At 43.5% G+C, this 21,795-nt stretch overlaps 1 protein-coding gene across 12 annotated transcripts in view; it reads right to left on the bottom strand.

The window, feature by feature from the left end:
• The window catches only part of ERC1 (ELKS/RAB6-interacting/CAST family member 1), a 351,485-nt gene that overhangs the window by 214,308 nt on the left and 115,382 nt on the right, over nucleotides 1-21,795 (bottom strand). For 7 of the 12 annotated variants that reach the window (XM_040345288.1, XM_040345294.1, XM_040345289.1 and 4 more), the window contains exons 5-6: nucleotides 16,417-16,572; nucleotides 2,632-2,724 (exon numbers count right to left, since the gene is read on the bottom strand). In XM_040345288.1, the coding sequence (XP_040201222.1) occupies nucleotides 2,632-2,724; nucleotides 16,417-16,572 (249 nt within the window). The remainder of the gene's footprint in view (nucleotides 1-2,631; nucleotides 2,725-16,416; nucleotides 16,573-21,795) is intronic. The other 5 variants (XM_040345292.1, XM_040345297.1, XM_040345299.1 and 2 more) reach the window with 1 other exon arrangement.

The following is a 21,795-nucleotide window of genomic DNA, read 5'->3' as shown; positions in this document are numbered from 1 at the left end:
ATTAGACAGAGATATAGAGTGAGCCCAGATTCAGCCAAATGCAGCAAAGTTGATTGGACGGCGCTTCATATTATAGATGCACAATGATCCAAAACACACTGCAAAAGCAACCCAGGAGCTTTTGAAGGAAAAGAAGCGAAATACTCTGTAATGGCCGAGTCAATCACCTGATCTTAACCCAATTGAGCATGCATTTTCCTTTCTGAAGGCAAGACAAAGGCAGAAAGACCCACAAACAAAAAAATAACCGAAGACAGCTGCAGTTAGAGCCTGGCAAAGCATCAGAAAGAAGGAAACCAAGTCTTTGGTAATGTCCATGGGTTCCAGACTTCAGACAGTCATTGCCAGTAAAGGATTCTCAACAAAATATTAAAACTGAACATTTTATGTATGATTATATTAATTTGTCCAATTACATTTAAGCCCCTTAAAATAGGGGGACTGTGTATAAAAAAAGGTTGCAATTCCTAACATTTGTACTTGATATTTATGTTGAACCCCTTGAATTAAAGCTGAAAGTCTACAATTCAAATTCCTTTGGATTGTTTTGTTTTAATTTTATTCCAGTGGCATAGAAGGCCAAAAGTATGGCACATGTGCCTGTGTCCAAATATATATGCCTCTAACTGTATATAATGAAATGTTTTATTTAAACATTGAATTAGCATGTTTAATGGGATGCAGTAGGCGAGGAAAATATATAACCAGGCTAAACTTTAGCTTTAATATAAAAAACATAAAGGTTAAAATATTAAAATACCATAACATTAATAAAATAAAAATACCAATTTATACAGAGCTTGAAGTCGTAGTTTAATAAGTTAATGGAGGCAGCCATGCCAGTTCTACTTACAGAGATAGGTCATTTTCTTAATGAGATAAGTGATACTTTATTACATTAAAGACTAATTTATGACTACATTTTCTTGAACCACTAAGGCCTACAGGAACTATGGGGGAAGGGGGAATTATACAGCTTTCTGTATCTGGCTGCAATCAAAGCTGCTGCAACTGACCTCTCGCTTCGCTGAGCAGTATATGAATATATCCTGAATTTACTTAATGTTTCATCTGTCTCCATCCCTACCCGAGGGACATGCGCCAATTAAACCGAAACTGTCAGAAAGTAGTGCTGTCAAAGAGGCAGCTATTCCCCAAGTCACATGTCACATACTATTTTTGGGGCAGCCAAACAGAACTTATTCACAGAGTTACTGCTCCAGGACTAAGATCTGTATGCTTCTGATGGTGACTTCCTACACTGTGTTCTGCTTTGTGATAGATCCTATTAAGTAAATAAAAAGGTGTCTACACTTTGCTTTCCGACAGCCTAAAGCAAGACTGATCCAACAATAATAAAAAAAAGAAAAACCCCTGTAAAAGGATCGAACCGCTCCCCAATCTATTATCATTGGAAAAATTCTCCAAGCATTTCCAATAATGGGGGGGGTGTATATATTTTGAGTTAATATTGCAAATTTAGAACCCAATTTCAAGGTTCGTTTTTAATATACCAACCTAACCCATTAATTGCTTCCCATTTCCCTGCACATGGATTTTTTTTTTTTACCAAAATTCCCCTCCGCTTACTTTAGAATCTTCCTCCAGGATTGTGCTCACATGTCCTCCAACTTCCTCCCAGTTCTTGATCCAGCAGCGATTTGAGGGCAGAGACAAATGGCACACATCATAAAGAGGTGATATGTATGCACCATTAGCGCCATAAGACTGGTGGAGGTCGGCACCTGTGCCAGTGCACTCCAGCCAGTGTCCCCCAGAGGACAACTAGGGATGAGACCTTGGCAGGTCAAGTGAGGCTGGGTGTCATTCAATAAGGGTTTAGGACAAAAATAAATAAAAAATTAACTCCGCTCCCTCCCCCTTTTTTCTGCTTTGGCCCCTGGGCCTCTTGGCTCAGGCATATCGCACTGCCCCCCGCCCCGGCTGGGGTGACGGTGGTAATTCGTGAATAGTTCCTTTAATAGTATGTTTTCTACTATGTGCTTTATGTATACCTGTGTTTTCGTATCCCCTGCGTGGGAATTTGTCGATTTGTCTAAAATACTTTAATAAAATATTGTACCAGAAAAATAAATAAAAAATAAGACTTCAGGAATTTAAAATGTGTTTTATGCAGCTGGAATAAGGCTTTATATTTTTGAGGTGACTTACATTTATATTGCTTAATGATAGTTTCGTTTCAATTTGATATGTAGGTTTTTCCTAGCATTGCAATAAACATCTATTTTTCCTGGCCCATAAACTAGATAATAGCAAGGTTTGGCTGCCCCCATATACATATGCAAACCATTTTTCCTTTTTAACCTAGATGTACAGTGATGAGATAAATTGCATCAAACAAGTGACAAAAACATACAGGTCTATAAATGTAAAAAAAAAGCAGCAAAGATTCCCTTTAGGCAGTTAGCATGAGTTATTGAATCAGAGCAGAGCAGAGGATAAGGTCAGACACATAAAACAGACACCTGGAAAATCCAGAGTGACAGAGGAGAGGTTAGCATGTTAGAGACACCCCCAGAGTAATAATCGAGAGCAGAGAGTTAGAATGGGTGCAGAGCGCCTCTGAGGAGACACAGCAAGCCAGCAGACAGACAGAATGTGGAGCCTTACACCAGACAGCTCCGTCTGCAGAGCTGAAACTTTCTTCTTCAGCTCCTCTGCCTGGCTCTCCTTGGCGTTCAGCTCCTCTTTCAGCTGCTCTACCTGTCAGGACATTGAGCAAGTCATACAGTCAGAATATTTTTGTTATGAACATAACAAGCATTATAGAAATTGATGGACCCAGTGATGCGATTTACCAGTAGGTCTAGGACATGGATCTTCAAACTATGGCCCTCCAGTTGTTTAGGAACTACAATTACCATCATGCCTAGACATGTCTGTGAATGTCAGTGTGTTACAATGCCTCATGGGATGTGTAGTTCTACAACAGCTAGAGGGCCGTAGTTTGAGGATCCCTGGTCTAGGAGGTTAGGTTTGGGGGAATTAGGTGTGACATGGTCTACTGAGAAGCTGCTGAGAAGAAAACGGTGGAGTTGCAGAGACCAGCACTGAAAGGATGAAGTTGTAAAGAGTGTAACATGAGCACAAACTGTAAGGAGTGTCTTCAAATGCACTGTGCATGCATTTTGGGGTTTGCCTAGTCATTTATTATGCCCCCAACGCTCATCTATGCAACAAGCAGCACACATGAGCCTCAAAACATAGTAACATGTACACCATCTTTGTTGCACTGTAATGAAAAAAAAAAGTATCACAGTTTTTCTAATGCATGGATGAGTGCTGATAATCGATAGGAAATGGATAGGCGCATGCCAAAAATCATGCATTCGCCATGCACCTTGGAACATCAAACAACCCGTTACCAATCACAAAAGCCATTAAGGACAACTCTAGTCATATCACAAAGTTGTAACACATACTAAAATATGCTGTTTTAGCAGCCAGGAGAATTGCAAAGCAATGCCCATTTCCCTTGTGGTCACCACTATCCCAGCTGTGTTACACTGCTGAATAACATAAGAAGGATGTTAAAACTTTTCAGAATTTTCTGCTTTTCAGGTATTGCGTCACTGCTCCACCACTTGCCTGATCTCTGGCTTAGGGCTCTTTCACACGGAGCGGACCGTTTCTGGGTCCGCTCCGTGTGTCTGCCAAAGCTCAGCGGGGATCCCCGCTCAGCTGTCGGCGGATAGGGCGGCCCCCGCACACAGTGCAGGGACCGCCCTGTCTCTGCTCCGCTGTCCCCTATGGGGGACCGGATGCAGACGGACCGTCTGTCCGTCTGCATCCGGTCCGTTCCGCCGAACGGAAGAAAAATAGGGTTTCTTCCGTTCGGAAAAGCGGATCCCGACTGACGCGGACGCTCCATCCGCTAACGGACGCGTTCCCATAGGGATTCATTACAAGTCCGTTAACGGACTTGTAATGAGCGGACGAACGGTCCGCTAGTGTGAAAGGACCCTTACTAAATCAGCGCTAGAAAAAACAGCAATCAGCGCACAAATGTTACAAATAAAACTAAATTGATTGCAAGCTGAACACCAACAGAGGTAATCACAAAAAAACTCAAAAAGTACAAATGATAAATAATAATAAAAGTGCAGCGCAAATAAAGTCCTTGTCTGTAGAATCAAGAATTAAGATGACATCCAATGAGAGCAAAAATCTTCGGCAAATGTGACGATATCCTCCACCAGTATAAGAAGTGCCTCCTTACCAGATGAGTTGGACCATATGTTTTCACAAGTGGTCAAAGACAGCTTGTTCTCACCATAGGGGAGATGGTGCAGTGTCCAATGCAGCAGTGAATAGTCGGTCCAATGAGGAATAAAAAATAAAAACACGTTCTAAGTGTAGACTATATTTATTCCAGGGAAAGGTAAAAAACAGCACTTCACCATACTACTAAAAAAACTCCTTTCTGCTGCTGCTCGTGGCTGTTGCTCCGAGTTTTTATTTTATTTTACATTGCCTATGGCCTACTGGCCAGTTGTTTTCTGGCAGATTGTCTGTAGACATACCAGACTGACGGTAGTATGGTGAAGTGCTGTTTTTTACCTTTCCCTGGAATAAATATAGTCTACACTTAGAACGTGTTTTTATTTTTTATTCCGCATTGGACCTACTATGCACTGCTGCATTGGACTCCACTGCACCATCTCCCCTATGGTGAGAACAAGCTGTCTTTGACCACTTGTGAAAACATATGGTCCAACTCATCTGGCAAGGAGGCACTTCTTATACTGGTGGAGGATATCATGACATTTGCCGAAGATTTTTGCTCTCACTGGGTGTCATCTTAATTCTTGATTCTTCAGCCAAGGACTTTATTTGCGCTGCACTTTTATTCATAATACATCAGCGTACTTGAAAATCCCACAACGATCACCCTTGTCCGAAAGGTCTAAAAATATTTCTCTAGGTTTCACAGCGTCCTTTTCACTTTTTTGACTTAAGACCCCTCACTCTTCCAAGCAGATTCTCAGAAGAGAAAAATAAATTGTCACATCTTGCTCTGCCACAAACTAGTACCACCATCAGAAAGTGAATATACTATAGTAGCAGGACTCAAAAGCACCTGTATATATATATTAACTGAGCACTGCCTGATATTTTCAGGTTTGGCTTGATGCACGTGGCGATACAGTGTGCAGAGATTCCACATGACCCTCTGATGCTGACCCTCTAGTGTAGAGCATCGGTCAGTGCAATGCAGGAATGTCATTACAAAGGATCTGCATGCTGTACAGCAGTGTGCATGAGGTCTTTAGTGTAATAAGGCTACTAAGGCAAGGCTATGAGATTAGTTTGTGGGAAGGGTTTGGGATTTTTTTTAACAACTGAAACTTTTAGGCCCCTTTTACAGTTGTACAACCTGAAAGTGACACGACTTTGACACGACTTGAATAAATGTCTGTGTAATCTTGTGGTCTATGGACCTCAAAGTCGTATCAAAGTCGGACCAATGTAGTGCAGGGACTACTTTGAAGTCGCACCGATATGTAAGGTACTCATTGAAAATCATGTGGTACGACTTGTCATGTGACTTTGCGGTCTCCAATTTGCAGAACAAGTCGCACATGTGTGAAAGGGGCCTCAAACTTAACTTTGGTGACAAGTAAACAGAACAGAGTATGTAGGCCAACTGTCACAAGAATGTACTCCTTTTATTAAATTTGTACAACGCTTACCTCCTTTTCCCTCTACCTTCACATCATTTGTTTCAGGGGAAATTGACAGTAAAAATGGCATGGGCAGGCTTTTTCTGAAAATACTAGCTGCTTGGCTGTCATACAAAAACACTGTCCTCCATATCTTGACATAGAACATGCATAACCGATCTAAGAAATGTCAGAAAGCTTGTTGAAAGCCAGGAGATTAATATTTTCAGAAGGAGATCAACAGCAGCTGGATCCACATTTCTCTCCAAAAAGATGATCATTAGCCTTCGAAAACATACATAATTATCCATAATGGAAAAGTGTCTGTAATTTATTCAAAGAATGATGTGAGAAGTACATTTCTTAATATGTGCCGAAATTAACACTTCTGAAAATATATCAAGTATTGTTCGTAATGATAAAGACACATAAGTTTTCCAACTGCCATAAAAAAAGCATCCCTCCTGTACTTGCATATTCAATTTGGAGCTAAAGTAATTGCAAGGCCTATTTTTTATAGTTAAAATAAAAAAAAGAGGGTATACTTACCTGCTCTATGCAATGGTATTGCACAAAGCAGTCTCTTACTTTCTTTTCTGGAATCTCTAGCTGGCTCTGTCTGCTCTTGTCATCCGGTTTCCCCTCAGTAAGCCCTGTGCTGATGAGGCACCCATGAGAGCATGCTCCTGAATTGAGCTGTGTACATCCATAGATCAACACAGCTTAGTTTGGCCACACCCCTCCTCAAAGGATTCGACTGACAGCAACAGAAGCCTATGTTTCCTGCTGATCTCAAAGTCTTCTATGAGAGCAGGAAGAGAAGAGAGAAAAGCTGCAGCTGGTACAGAACTTGATCGTGAGATGAAATAGGCAAATGTTTGGGGAGGGGGTGGAATTTTTTTTAGACTTTAAGGCAGAAATGGCAATAAGGATTTTTATTTTGTTTTAGCCAGTTCAAGTTTTTACTTTTTTAGGACCACTTTAACTGATAAATGCTATTATTGACAAAGTGCTGCTCCCATGTATGGGTAACCAAGAATGCCAAAGCAAGAATTTATGTGTCAATAAATAAGAAAAAAAATGTGCTGGAAAATTCCAGACCATAGAAAGGCTATGGTCCAAACAACAATGTGCAAATTGATAGTGCAAGAAAATCTCAGGAGATGTTCCTTAAAGTGAACCTGTACCCAGATTATGTACACTAAAGTATTTACATCTTCTGAACAAGCGTCAGGCATCCTAAAAAGCAAGTCATCAGTCACCTCTGTAGCCAAGGACACTGTGGAGAAATGTATCTACAAAACTCAGAACAGAATAATCTCAGCTATTTCTCATAGAGAGCAGAACTTTTACAGCCTGTCAGCCCTCCAAAGTAAACACACAGCGGGTTATTCCAAGCTGGTAGAAACTGGCTGACCCATGACTGAGTCAGGCGATATTTGGGGATCTTTAGGAATTGCTTCACAGTACATGCAGTGTCTGAGGTCATTGATGGTTGCATACATACATCGGATACATACAGATGCATGGTATTTGTGGTGGTATTTTGAAACCCCTAGGGCCCATCATGGTAACATGAAGTAAATCATTGTGTTCACTGCTTAAACCTTGGTGCTATTCAGTTTAAATACCAGTGGCACCTCACGCCCAGATTTCCAAACAGGACTCTAAGAATTGAACAGACTCTAGGGGAGAACATAATTCCAGGCTGCATATAGTGGTGCAATTTGAATGTACACTACAAGCAGCCCCAGAACTGTTAGCAGAATGTGAGCTGGGGGAACCGAGTAGAAAGAGCTGTCCCTTCCATTCCTAAAATCAGATTTGTTGCGACCACTTTGCAGTAAATCAAGTGCTCAGGGTAAGAGGCAGGGCCTCAGGTACTCACAAAACCCAGAGAGGTGGTAGCAGGTGAGGGTTAGATGGCAGAAGATGACTAAAAGGCAGAAGGAAATGATCAAAGATTGAAGTTCCATGTGGTTCTTTGAAGTAAGAGCATCTTTATGAAGAGGCTGTATGGCAGGAAAGAGAACATGCGCACTACACTCCACCCAATGGATGACATTACCACTCACCCCTTCTGTGACAAAACTGGCAGGAAAAAGGATTTAGGTGCCCAGCAATCCATATAACCAAGTTAGCCCTCAGTGCTTGGCCTGACCAGGCTTTTCATTAAAAGTCGTCTTCAGAGAGAGGGCAATGCCAATGGATGACCTGCAGACTGCTCTACAGCTAACTTTTACCAGAATTAAAGCTGGCTAGCTAGCGGGCTGAATGAAACAAAATAACAAGATACTCCATCCACACAAATGAGGTGGATGGAGGAATGTTCCCCGCCAGGGCGTTGTATTCTGACAGTGGCACCCAGCGCTGGTAAAATATGCTGATCAGCAGCTGCAGCTGTTGGTCAATTCAAATTTTCCAACAATCAACTTCTGTCAAGGGGAACCCATACACTGACTGAAATCCCTGCTGGACTGAATTTCAAACAGTATATAGCCAGGTTTAGTCTTAACCCAGAATAGCTGTAGAAAATACATCAATCCCCCTAGGACACTTGGAAAAGATTAGGCATGCTATCAGTGGAAGGGGTTGGCCTGGCCTGGCCTAAAAAAAAAAAAATTGGTTTGGCAGTATCCAATGATGCTGTAGGTGACAGTTTTACCCAAAAGTTAAACACTTCCTTGTCCTAAATGGACAAGAAAGAAACTTTTTTTCAATTTGCAAAAAATGTATTCTCCTGAAGTATTTATGTTAGCAGTATCCGTATCCTAACTATATTCCTAAAAATAGCATACAACTAATCGAACACTAAGTGAAAAATGGGTCAGAGCCTTCACACTTTTCACAATTCACTATACAGTTGGTTCCCTACATACAAACCTTCGAGTTGCAAACTTTCAAAAATGCGAACAAGTCTTTGCACAGTTTTTTCCCCCCATTGAACCCAGTGGGCTGAATGAAAAAAAAATTGACAGATCGCCGTACCAACACAAGCAATGTTGGTACAGTGATCTCCCCAGCTGTGCCATTGTCAGTGTTAATTTCATTCACTAAAACTACTAAAACATTTTAGTTGACTAAATGAATACCATTTTAGTCAACTAAAATTCGACCAAAACTAAAACAACTGAGAGGACTAAAATGCGACTAACACTAAAATGGCATTTTAGTCAAAAGACTTAAGCCTCGTACACACGCACGGTTCTCTTGGCAAGAAAACTGCTGGCAGAGCTTTCTTGCAGAGTAAACCGTGCGTGTGTACGAGGCTTTGAGGGTTCTCGTCAAGAAAACTGCCCATAATTTTTATGAGAAAAAAAGAGATTTTTAATACAGCTTACCTGTAAAATCTTTTTCTTGGAGTACATCACGGGACACAGAGCGGCATTCATTACTATATGGGTTATATGGAGTACCTTCAGGTGTAGACACTGGCAATCTCAAACAGGAAATGCCCCTCCCTATATAACCCCCTCCCATAGGAGGAGTACCTCAGTTTTGTAGCAAGCAGTATGCCTCCCAAAATGGTCCTCAAAAAAGAGGGGTGGGAGCTCTGTGTCCCGTGATGTACTCCAAGAAAAAGATTTTACAGGTAAGCTGTATTAAAAATCTCTTTTTCTTTATCGTACATCACGGGACACAGAGCGGCATTCATTACTATATGGGATGTCCCAAAGCAATGCTTACAATGAGGGGAGGGAGAACATCTCCAAGACAAAAGGATTTAATTTAGAGATATACTCAAATCATAATAAATCCAACTTAGTTGAGAAAAATAATTTTAAATTTTAAATTTAACTCAAAAAAGAGGAGCCCCCGGAATCCGAGGGTCTCAAACTGCAGCCTGCAGCACTGCCTGCCCGAAGGCAGTATCAGTATTCCTTCTTACGTCCAACTTGTAGAATTTTGTAAACGTGTGGACAGAAGACCAGGTTGCCGCCTTGCAAACTTGAGCCATAGAGATCTGGTGGTGTGCTGCCCAGGAGGCGCCCATGGCTCTAGTAGAATGAGCCTTTAATGATACTGGAGGAGGCAACCCTTTCAAGCCGTAGGCCTGAGTGATTAATTGCTTAATCCACCTAGAAATGGTGGACTTTGCAGCTGCCTGCCCCTTCTTGGGCCCATCCGGTAGAATGAACAGCACATCTGTTTTCCGGATCTTCTTTGTAGCTTTAAGATAGGCCTTCATGGCCCTGACAATATCCAAGGTATGCAGCAACCCTTCCTTTCTGGAAGTAGGTTTAGGGAAGAAGGATGGTAATACCAAATCCTGGTTCAAATGAAAACTGGATATGACCTTCGGTAGGAAGGAAGGATGAGGGCGGAGAACGACCCTGTCCTTATGAAAAACAAGATATGGTTCCTTACAGGATAAGGCCGCTAGCTCCGAAACTCTTCTTGCGGAAACTATGGCAACCAAAAATACTAACTTCCTTGTCAGTAGAACCAAAGGAATTTCAGCCAACGGCTCAAACGGTTGTTTCTGTAAACTTGACAGAACAAGATTTAAATCCCACGGACAAAGCGGGGATTTAACTGGAGGTCTAATACGTAAGACCCCTTGAAGGAAGGTCTTAACCAGCGAGTGGGTGGCCAGCGGCCGCTGAAACCACACTGACAGAGCAGAAATCTGTCCTTTGATTGTGCTTAATGCCAATCCTTTATCCACTCCTAGCTGGAGAAAACTTAATACTCTATCGATGGTAAATTTGCGAGAAAGCCATCGCTTGGACTCACACCAGCCTACATAGGCCTTCCAGACCCTGTAATAAATCACCCTAGAGACCGGTTTCCTGGCTCTGATTAGGGTAGAGACTACTTTCTGAGACAGACCTCTACCCCTGAGAATCAGGGATTCAGCTTCCAGGCCGTCAAATTTAGATGCCGTAAGGCAGGGTGGAGGATCGGACCTTGCGATAGCAGGTCTGGCCGTAGAGGAAGAGTCCAAGGGTCTCCCACTACCATCTTTAGGATGAGTGAGTACCATGCCCTTCTGGGCCATGCTGGAGCTACCAGGATGACTGGTATGTGTTCCACCCGGATCCTGCGCAGCAGGCGGGGTAGTAACTGGAGCGGGGGAAACGCATAAAGAAGTTTGAACTGATGCCAAGGGCAAACCAACGCATCGGTTCCGCAGGCCATCGGATCCCTTGAGCGGGATATGAACCTGTCTAGTTTCTTGTTGAGTCTCGATGCCATGATATCCACGTCCGGCACTCCCCATCTTTGGCAGAGTGCTTGAAAGACTTGTGGATGCAGAGACCATTCCCCCGGCCATAGAGTCTGGCGGCTTAAGAAGTCCGCCTGAAAGTTGTCCACTCCTGGAATGAATATTGCCGATATGCAGGGCACATGCGCCTCTGCCCATAGGAGAATCAAGCTCACCTCTCTCTGAGCGGCTTGACTCCTGGTTCCCCCTTGGTGATTTATGTATGCCACGACCGTGGCATTGTCTGATTGAATTCTCACCGGGAACCCCTGCAATTTTGACGTCCAAGCCCTGAGGGCTAGTCGAGCAGCTCTGAGCTCCAAGATGTTGATGGGCAACTGCTTCTCTGGCTTTGCCCAAGTACCTTGGCGAGTGCAACCATCCAAAATTGCTCCCCAGCCCGTCAGGCTGGCGTCTGTGGTCACTATCTTCCAAGCCACTGGGCTGAAAGACTTCCCCTTCAGTAGATTCTGAGGGTCTAACCACCAACACAGACTTTGTCGGACTCTTGATAAGAGCGGCAACGGGATATCCAAGGCCTGTGGCCTTCTGCTCCATGCTGACAGGATGGCTGCCTGTAGGATGCGAGTGTGGCTCTGGGCGTATGGTACCGCCTCGAACGTGGCCACCATCTTGCCTAGTAACCTCATACATAGGCGAATAGTCGGTTCTTTCTTGCTTAGAACCAGTAGGATTAATTCCTTGATGGCTTTTACCTTCCTCAGAGGTAGGAACACTCCTTGTTGTTCTGTGTCTAATCTCATGCCGAGATATTCCAACTGCCTTGTGGGCTGGAAAGCTGACTTTTCTCGATTTAGGACCCAGCCGAACCTCTCGAGGTATTGGACCGTGAGGGCCACTGCTCGCTCCAAGCCGGGAGACGAGTGGTCTATGACTAGGAGGTCGTCCAGGTATGCTAGGATCGTGACCCCTTGGATCCTTAGCTTGGCTAGAATCGGAGCTAGGACCTTCGTGAACACCCGGGGGGCCGTAGCCAACCCGAAGGGAAGCGCCACGAATTGGAAGTGACGCGAAGCCACCATGAAGCGTAGATATCTTTGATGTGGCTGATAAATTGGAACATGAAGGTAGGCATCCTTTATGTCTATGGACGCCATGAAGTCGTCCTTCTGGAGTGTGGCAGCTGCTGACCGCACGGATTCCATCCGAAATGAGCGGATCTTTAGATATGCATTTACCATTTTTAGGTCCAAAATTGGCCTGACATCTCCATTGGATTTTGGGATGATGAATAGGTTGGAGTAGAAACCCAGCCCCTGTTCCAGGACTGGCCGGAATCCGAGGCGGATCGTTTGGAATCCTCGACTCCTGGAAATGAGGAGGAGGAAACCTTAGGAAATCTAATTTGTAGCCTGTGGCCACGGAAGACCGTACCCACTCGTCGGGAATGCTGGCTTCCCAAATCTCTGAAAAGAGTCGCAGCCTTCCCCCCACCTTCGTGGGTGGGGGCGCCCCTTCATAAGGTTGGCTTGGGGGCTGGTTTTGCTGGTTTGCGAAACCACTGCCTTTTGCCTCTAACAGCCTGTCCTTGTGATTTGCTGTTGAAGCCGAAGTTTGCTTTTGCAGGAGGCCGTCGATACTGCTTGGCATTAGAGGGCCCCTGCCCAGGGGAATACTGTCGTTTAAACGCAGGCCCCTGAACCTTCTTCTTAGTTGGCAAGAGAGTACTCTTGCCGTTTGAAATGGTCTGAATGTATTTATCTAGGTCTTCTCCGAAGAGTCGTCCTCCATGGAAGGGGAACCCTACCAGGAGCTTCTTGCATGGGGGCTCAGCCTCCCAGCCTTTTAACCATAAGAGTCTTCTCATATGGATAAGGGATAACGATAAACGTGACGCTTGCTGGATAGAATCCTTGATTGCGTCTACCGTAAAACATATGGCCTTAGGGACATCCGAAAATTCTTCTGCCTGCTGGGCAGGAATAAGTTTAAGCATCTGCTTAAATTGATCCGATAATGCTTGAGCGACCCCAATCGCAGCCACAGCTGGCTGTACTACTGCCCCTGCAGTAGTGAAGGAGTTCTTAAGTAGTGCTTCCAAGCGCTTATCAACTGGATCCTTGAACACCTGTATGTTTTCTACAGGGCATGTTAACGATTTGTTAACACATGAGATGGCTGCGTCCACTGCAGGAGTAGCCCATCTTTTGGAAAATTTTTCTTCCATAGGATATAGGACAGAGAACTTCTTAGGTGGTAAGAAGATCTTATCTGGCTTGTTCCAATCTTGGAACAAAACTCCCTCTAATAGAGGATGGATCGGAAACACAGCATTGCTTTAAGGCGCCCTCAGTGAGCCCAAAGCTGAAACCGTCGATACCTGGAGATCTGGTACTGGCAAGTTGAATGCCCTATGGACCAAGTCCGACAATCCTTGAATCCACCAGCTCTCCCTCAGGGAGACTGCCCCAGACTCCTCTGTATCCGGATCTTCGATCCCTGAACCTACTTGGTCCTTGTCCAAGAGGTCGTCCAATTCCCCTGAGGAAAGGACCTCCTCTTCTGAGGGTCCGCGCTCGGGCGACGGAGATCTATTCCGCTTACTGCCCCGCATAGCTGCGGCTATCATTTTACCCATGCTTTTCTGCATCTCTTTTAAAGAGGTGAGTAATACCTCCTCCGTGACCATCTTAGGGTTGGACTGACCCGCGTCAGCTCCAGCCCCAGATCCCGATGGCCCCAAGGCTCCCTGTGGGGAAAGCAGCGGCATAGCTTTGTCCGAGACCTCAGACTCTCTGGGGGAATCCCCACCTCTTGTACCCTTGTTTTTTGATGCCATGGTACAATACTGAGGTACACCTGCTACTTATTGGTACCTGGGACTTATAAATAGTTAAATGCCCAAACACCTGTTTGGGGGATAAAAAATGCTTCCTCTCCCCTAGATGACACTTTTTTTTTTTTTTTTTTTCAAAAAAAATCTTTTTTTTTTTTTTTTTTTTTCAAATCTAGGAAAGAAAAAACATTCTGTCCCCCTGAGTAGTATTGCAAGAAAAACTATGAGATGGAAAAGAAACAGCCTATTCCTAGGCTTGAAAACAGTCTTTCTGAAGACTGCAATATTCTTTCTGGCCACTGTGTGTCCTCGGCGCCCCGTGCTTGCCGTTCTGGTCTTTCCTCCTCAGTTCCAAAGTATTGAATGAGCTATATGGAACAAACAAGGAAGGGCCGCCCCTTCCTTAAGCCACTGACCCGCCCTTCCCCCCCAGCAATCTCAAACAGGAAATGCCCCTCCCGACAGGGGGGGGGTGGGGTTGGGAGGAAGGGACCTCTCTGCTCCAGCAAACTGCAGCCTGCAGCCTGGAACCATGAGGAGGTCAGCGTTTTGCCTGCTTTGCAGGCCGTGAGGAGGAAGACTGAATGGAGCATCGCCTGGAGGCTTGCAGGTAAGCACAGCTCTCTGACACACACATATACTTTTATATCACACAGGCCCCACTCAATGCTTTTCCAACACTACAAGGGAGGTCACATCTTATGGGGAATAATACATATAGAGCCATCCTATCTTTATGATATGTGACTAGTTTGCCAGATGCAGTGCATAACTTTAGGCATGTCCCCTGTGACCCCCCAGAAAAAACCTGCTAAGAACCAAGTTCCGCAAGTTTTCCCCTCACTTACCTGCTCCATGCCGCAGGACTTTGCCAAGCAAGAGGCCCAATCTTCCCCCATCTCGGTGGGGATGTCTAGACCTTCAGGCCCTGGGTTCCTATGAAGGATCCACTGTCCTGGGCCCATATAGCACTCTGGCAACAGAAACATTAGGCACCCAAAGGTTTCTAAGTTCTGGGCCCAGGGTCCAGCTCTCTAAAAAGAAAAGCATTATGGGCTATACCCCAAGGGTTTGGGGTCCGGTTACTGACCACTTTAGCGCTGAGGCTTTTTTGGACAGAACCGGTTAGCTCACCTAATCCCAAGGATGTGGAGGCAAGCTAAACCATGACTAACACCTAAGACACTGGCGGAAAAAACTGAGGTACTCCTCCTATGGGAGGGGGTTATATAGGGAGGGGCATTTCCTGTTTGAGATTGCCAGTGTCTACACCTGAAGGTACTCCATATAACCCATATAGTAATGAATGCCGCTCTGTGTCCCGTGATGTACGATAAAGAAATAGAGAACCTGCTCTCTATTTTCTCGTCGTGAGATTCTCGACAGTGTTTTCCTGCAGAGAAACCCGAGCATGCGTATATTTACCTCTCCATGGAAACCTGCGCATGCTCGAAATGACTTTGACGCATGCGCGGTAGTTTCCAAGGCATAGGTAGGGTGAAGCAAGATGGCGGCGAAGGCATAGAATGTGACAAGCGTATGCTCGTCGTAGTCAATGACGTCACCGCGTTCGTGCCATTCAAAAGAACGGCGGTTCTTTTGAATGGTGTATATGTACACTCGGCCGGCAAGAGAATCTTGCCAAGAATCTCGTCAGGAAAAAACAAAGTTTTTTTCCTGATGAAATTGATATTTGACTTCAAAATGAACACTGGTCTATAGTGCATGTTCATACCTCAATACCCTAAATAATAACATATTAGATTTTTCACTCCAGCAGTATATAATGAGTTTGGAAATTGCAGAGAAATGTTAACTAATGCATTACAATTTAATTACACCCATTCGATTTTAGATGAATAAAATGAGTTTTAGTCAACTAAAATGTACTGGAGATTTAGTCGACTAAATACGGCTAAAATTGTAGAAGACTAAAATGGGACTAAAACTAAAATCCCATTTTAGTCCTAAGATTAAGAATAAAACTAAATCGAAATTTTCTGCCAAAATTAACACTGGCTATTGTGTTCTGACAGGGGGAATCCCGCCCCCTGCCAAAATACACCAATTAGCGCTTGCGGCCTTTGTCTGCAAGCCCTGATCTTTGTTGGCCTTATGAACAAATTGTACTTACGAATGAGCTCCTAAAACGGAACTCATACGTAAGTATCAGTCAGCTCTCAGAGTAAAGAATGCCCTGTAAAAACTAGGAGTTGCTCCAGTCACAACTGACACAGCTCTGAGGTGTGGCCATGTGACAGCATTGAACTAACCAGCAAACACCAGAACTGTCACATGAGAGAAAAGGGGGGTGTCAAATGCTTTTCCATACCTAGGAAATACAGGTGACATGTCTGAACTGTACAGCAGTGGCAGAAATGAGTTGCTGTGGAGCGATGGGGAAAGGGGGACGAGACAAATGCAAACGTATTAATTTGACCAATAAATGTTTGATTTAAAACTGCACATAAGCAGAGAAAATCAGTTAAACAAAAAATACAGATGAGATCGGAAATGTAACAAACTCTACACAACATGAAAACTTTTGGTCTGAAGTTGCTTATTCTAAGTCTAGCATTTTTGTGGTAGAAGTGTTAGGATTCAGCTCTAGAGAAGCAAAAACACTACAAGTTAGTCATTAAAGTTGCAGACACCAATGACCCTTTTTTGTAACAATAGTATTCATTGAGGACGACATTCTACAGCACTGTGCGGAACTAGATTACCTTGTTCTTCATGAACTTTGAGTGACTGCGATAGACCTCCATTTGTTTTATCTCCTCCTCACGCTCTTCAGTAGTCAAGGCTCCATTGCACTTTAGCATTTGGATCTCATCCTCCATATCCCTCAGACCTCGCTCCATCGATGTGATCTTAGAGTCCTACGGGGAAACAATGCCATGACTACGAATTTCTAGAGTGGCTTATACTACTCTATTAGACCGCTAGAACTAGCTAAAGCTAAAAGGGAACACCTTACCAAGTTTAGGACAATCTGATGGCAGAATTGATTATGGGAAACGTTCAGTAGCGTACATATCCACCTTCTTGTATACTAAAGAAAAACTCTACATTGAAGACCAATGCATCACAAAGTGAATGTCCTGGAGCACTGGTAGTTCAAATACTCACTGCAGGTGGATCTCGGAACGACTGGGGAAGTATGAGCGGGACAATATTATAGCATAAGTTCCCTCTGGCATCACCCAAAGGGGTTGTAAAGGTTCGTCTTTTATTTTCTAAATAGGTTCCTTTAAGTTGGTGCAATGTTGGTTCACTTACCTTTTCCTTACATTTCCCTTCTAAATGTCTTTGTTTGAATTTCTCACTTCCTGTTTCCCTTCAGTAAGCTTTCCACCATCATCCGAGCGGTGGAAAGTCATTTAGAACAGCTTACTGAACACCTTACTGAGGAGGAACAGGAAGTGAGAAATTCAGACAAAAGAAAACAAAGAAAAAAAACATTTAGAAGGGAAATTGAAGGAAAAGGTAAGTGAACCAACATTGCACTAGCTTAAAGGAACATATTTAGAAAATAAAAAACAAACCTTTACAACCCCTTTAAGAGTAGTTGTTAGAAGGAGAATATTTTAACCAAAAGATGGGATGGGTCTTTTTTGCAAGTCCAGTTAATAGAATCTCAATCCAGAAAAGGAAGAGTTGTTAGCACAAACGGGAAGAAGCTCACTGGATTTCGGTTAGATTAGGTATTTTTTTGTAATTGTAGAATTTTTAAAGGAATAAAATCAAAAAACTTTATCATACATCTTTACTGTAATAGGACTTGTTCACCCTGCCAGAAAGCAGTTTCCCTTCATTTGTTGGGGTGTCAAAACTGATGCACCATCATCAAAACTGCCATCAACATTATTATCCACACGCCTGCAATCCTCTGCTGGACCACAGGCATATGTTCTAACACAGCCAAGGTTACCATGTTCTAGTAGATCATCTGCCCCAACCCATATAAAGGGCAAACCAAGTGTAGGTTACTCTGCATGTCACAGCACAGTGACATATAAGCGCCGCTGTAACCTACCGTGTTAGACTGAACGTGCCTTGAAATAGTGGAGTTGCATTTCAGATAAGCGACAGATTCAGGCTTTATTTGGATGCATGAAAAATGAAATGATAAATGAAGTTTTGAAAGCATAACTTTTACTTAAAGTGAACCTATATATCAGCAAGTACACATGAGCTCATGCAGACACCTGACCATCACCATCATCGTAAAGGACGATCCCACTGAAAAGCCATAAGCATTGCTTATAACAGCATTCATTCTTCTGGAAAAAGCTTTCCATAATATTTTGGAGTGGGTCTGTGGGACTTTGTGCCCATTTGTGAGGTCAGATTATGATGTTGGACAATAAGACCCAGCTCACATTCTGCTTTACAGTTCATTCCAAAAGTGTTTGGCAGGGTTGAAGTCAGGCCTCTCTGTACTTGATTTCCTCCACACCAAACTGCTCAATATCTTAATGAAGCTAGCTTTGTGCACAGGGGCAAAGCCATATAAAAGGGTCTTCCCCACATTAACATTACCCATCGCTGAAAACACCTGAACTCCATACATTTGGAGGGCGTCCCACATACTTTTGGCCATACAGTGTATCTTTATCTCTCTGAAATTGTCTTGAGGCAGTCAGTATGCCAATATCAACTTCAAACTCTGGACTTTGGGAGGCCTTCACTAGTCAGAGTGGCCCAGAGGGATACAGGGAAGGAGACTAACATGAAATTGAGCTCCTCTCTACCAACTCTCAGGTGATCCCCCCAGCCAGAACACTCCGTTTAGTGCTCTCCGCCATTGGCGGAGAGCGCTGATCAGGAGCCTTCTGTCGAATAGGGTGCCATACAGAATGTTGGCCATTTTTTTATTGAACCAACCGATGTCGTTGATATTGGGTTCGTGTGTATGGGGCTTTAGGAACATCCAGGGACCTCAAATTTGCATAGGCCAGCCTTACATTTCTGTTCAAAGCACAGGTCGGCTTTAAAGCTGAACTTGAGGCAGATATAAAAACATACAACTTAAAGCAGCTTTACAAGCTCATCTGTTTGCTGCATCATTCGTTGTCTAGTTACTGGGGGAAGAATGCAACCTGTAAAAATGTTATCTAAAGCTAATCTGCAGTTTAAGGAAGTATTGTGCAAAATACATGAGGCATGTGTATTCATAACGGAATCTTGGTGTGTTTTGTGTATTTCTTCCAGATCTGTGCAGTAATCCAGTGTGAAACTTTGCATCTGTGCAGAAACTTCCTATAATAAAGAACGGACACTGCTGCCCACTCCTTATGCAGGGTGACTGGTCTTGTATCCGCCTCCTCCTGCTGCCCACTCCTTATGCAGGGTGACTGGTCTTGTATCCGCCTCCTCCTGTATCCCCCCCCCCCACAAGATAATATCTGGGTTTGTAAAGGCACTATGAATGGAGTGGGCAGACCTTTCAACCATTCTTCCATCATCAAATCATAGATCATGCTCCATTCACATAACTGGCCTTTAGGAATGGCAGAGCTGGGTGGATAGGGTGGGCACAGTCGGGTACTTTTGATGAGTGCCTGACAGAGTTGCCACAGTTCTATTAATCCACACTGGACCAGGGGATTACAGCAATGAGGTCAGAAGGGCATCAGAAGATGAAGATTTCAACAAAACCAGAAGAAAGCAGCACAAGGGGCACATCATACTGAAGGTAAGTAATATCCCTTGAACTGATTTTTTTTTTAAGTAAACCTAGACTTTATGAGATTATGACAATACAACCGAAACTTTGGACACCAACTCAAAGCTTCATGAATCTATATTTCTCATAAAATAAATTAAAAGACACAATATACAAAAGCAAAGCCCTTGGCAAGATTGCATCTGATTACACGCAGCTGCCACGTGTTCTTGAATGCCCAAAATGTTCCAGCATGTCAGTAATTGTTCCTTGTGAACCCAGGTAAGAAACTTACATTACAAAAATGTGATAAACTGCCTCAGCAGGGGACAAAAGAATAGAGGAAGAAACACTCAAATTTAAGTTAATGAAAAAATTATTTCTATAAAAGGATCACCAGACTAATAATACAATTTTTTTTTTATTTTATTCACTGTGTAATCTACAAAGAACAATCACTAAAAAAAAAGATAGGGCGATGTGATATTGCTGCTTAAAACATCTATGTAAATTGTGTGAGTGGACTTATCAAAAAAAGTAGATAATATCACATCAAACAAAAGTTTTCAATAAACCATCATACAAAGCATAAAAATATCCAAGTGAAATAAAATTATTAAATATTATATTAAAGAAATATGTATATTAAAAGATATTTAAATAGTATTATTATTATATTATCATATACAATCCCAAAAAAGTCCGCACACAAAAAAAAAAGTCAAAGTCTTCATATACATAACTACAGTGCATGTAACTCTAAGGCCGCGTACACACGATCAGTCCATCCAATGAGAACGGTCCGATGAAGCCGACTGATGGTCTGATGTGCCTACACATCATAGGTTAAAAAACGATCGTGTCAGAACGCGGTGACGTAAAACAGAACGACGTGCTAAAAAAAAACGAAGTTCAATGCTTCCAAGCATGAGTCGACTTGATTCTGAGCATGCGTGGATTTTTAACCGATGCTTTTGGATACTAACCATCGGTTTTGACCTATCGGTTAGGCGTCCATCGGTTCAATTTTAAAGCAAGTTCTAAATTTTTTGACCGAAGGTTAACTGACAGATGGGGCCCACACACGATCGGTTTGGACCAATGAAAAGGTCCTTCAGTCCGTTTTCATCGGTTTTGACCGATCGTGTGTACGCGGCCTAATGCCCTGTACACACAATCAGTTCATCTGATGAAAACGGACCGATTTTTTCATCAGATATCCGATGAAGCTGACTTTTAATCAGTCTTGTCTACACACCATCAGTTAAAAATACGATCGTGTCCAACGCGGTGACGTAAAACACTACGACGTGCTGAGAAAAATGAAGTTCAATGCTTCCGAGCATGCGTCGACTTGATTCTGAGCATGCGTGAATTTTTGACCGATGGATTTCCCCACAGACGATCGTTTTTTTCTATCGGTTTTTTAACCATAGAACAGGTTCTATTTTTTTCACAGATGGGAAAAAAAACGATGGGGCCCACACATGATCGGTTCGTCAGATGAAAACAGTCCATCAGTTCGTTTTCATCAGACGAACCGATCGTGTGTACAGGGCATAAGTCTTCTCAGTGCTCCATCGGATAACAGAAACTGTGCACCGTCACCTTGTGAAATGCAAGCGTACCTTCATACAAGATCCAGAATAGGGCCAGCTAGGCAATATAGATCATCACTTCTAAAGACCAAGTAGTAATCTTCCACTCTAAGACCCCTTTCATACTGAGGAGTTTTTCAGGCGGTACAGCGCTGCTAAACCGCCTGAAAAACTCCTGCCCAGCAACCTCAATGTGAAAGCCGGAGGGCTTTCACACTGAGGCGATGCGCTGGCAGGAGAGAAAAAAATCTCCTGTCAGCAGCATCTTTGGAGCGGTGAGAGGAGCGGTATGTATACCGCTCCTTCCCATTTAAAACAATGGGAAACCGCGGCAATACCGCCTGCAATGCGCCTCTGCAGAGGCGCATTGCGGGCGGTATTAACCCTTTATCGGCCGCAAGCGGGGGTTAATACCGCACCGCTAGCGGCCGAATCCCGCGGAAAATACGACGGTATAGCGCCGCTATTTTTAGCGGCGCTATACTGCCACCACGGCTCCCGCCCCAGTGTGAAAGGGGCCTTAAGAGCCTTATGTGGCTTGGTTTTTCCCAAAATAAATGATCCTTTATAGCTCTCAAGGTAAAAGGAAACGAAAATCCAATAGAGCCATTGGCTCCTGCTGCTGTCAATTAAATGTAGTCAGGAGGGAGTGGGGAGGCTAAGCTTGGGATCGAGCAGATACTGTGTATCCCCATAGCAAATGGTTTGCTATGGGGACACAAAAAGAGGAGAAGCGAAGATAGCCGTCAGAGGACCCGAAGGAGGATGAGCGAGAATAACATGTTTGTTATTTTTTTATTTATTTTTATTATCTTCAGGAACACTTTAAGCTCAAT

Source organism: Rana temporaria, chromosome 3 (genome assembly GCF_905171775.1).
Source record: "Rana temporaria chromosome 3, aRanTem1.1, whole genome shotgun sequence".
Classification (NCBI taxonomy): Eukaryota; Metazoa; Chordata; class Amphibia; order Anura; family Ranidae; genus Rana; species Rana temporaria.
The sequence above is the reverse complement of the archived record's forward strand: the minus strand, read 5'-3'. Positions and strand labels throughout refer to the sequence as shown.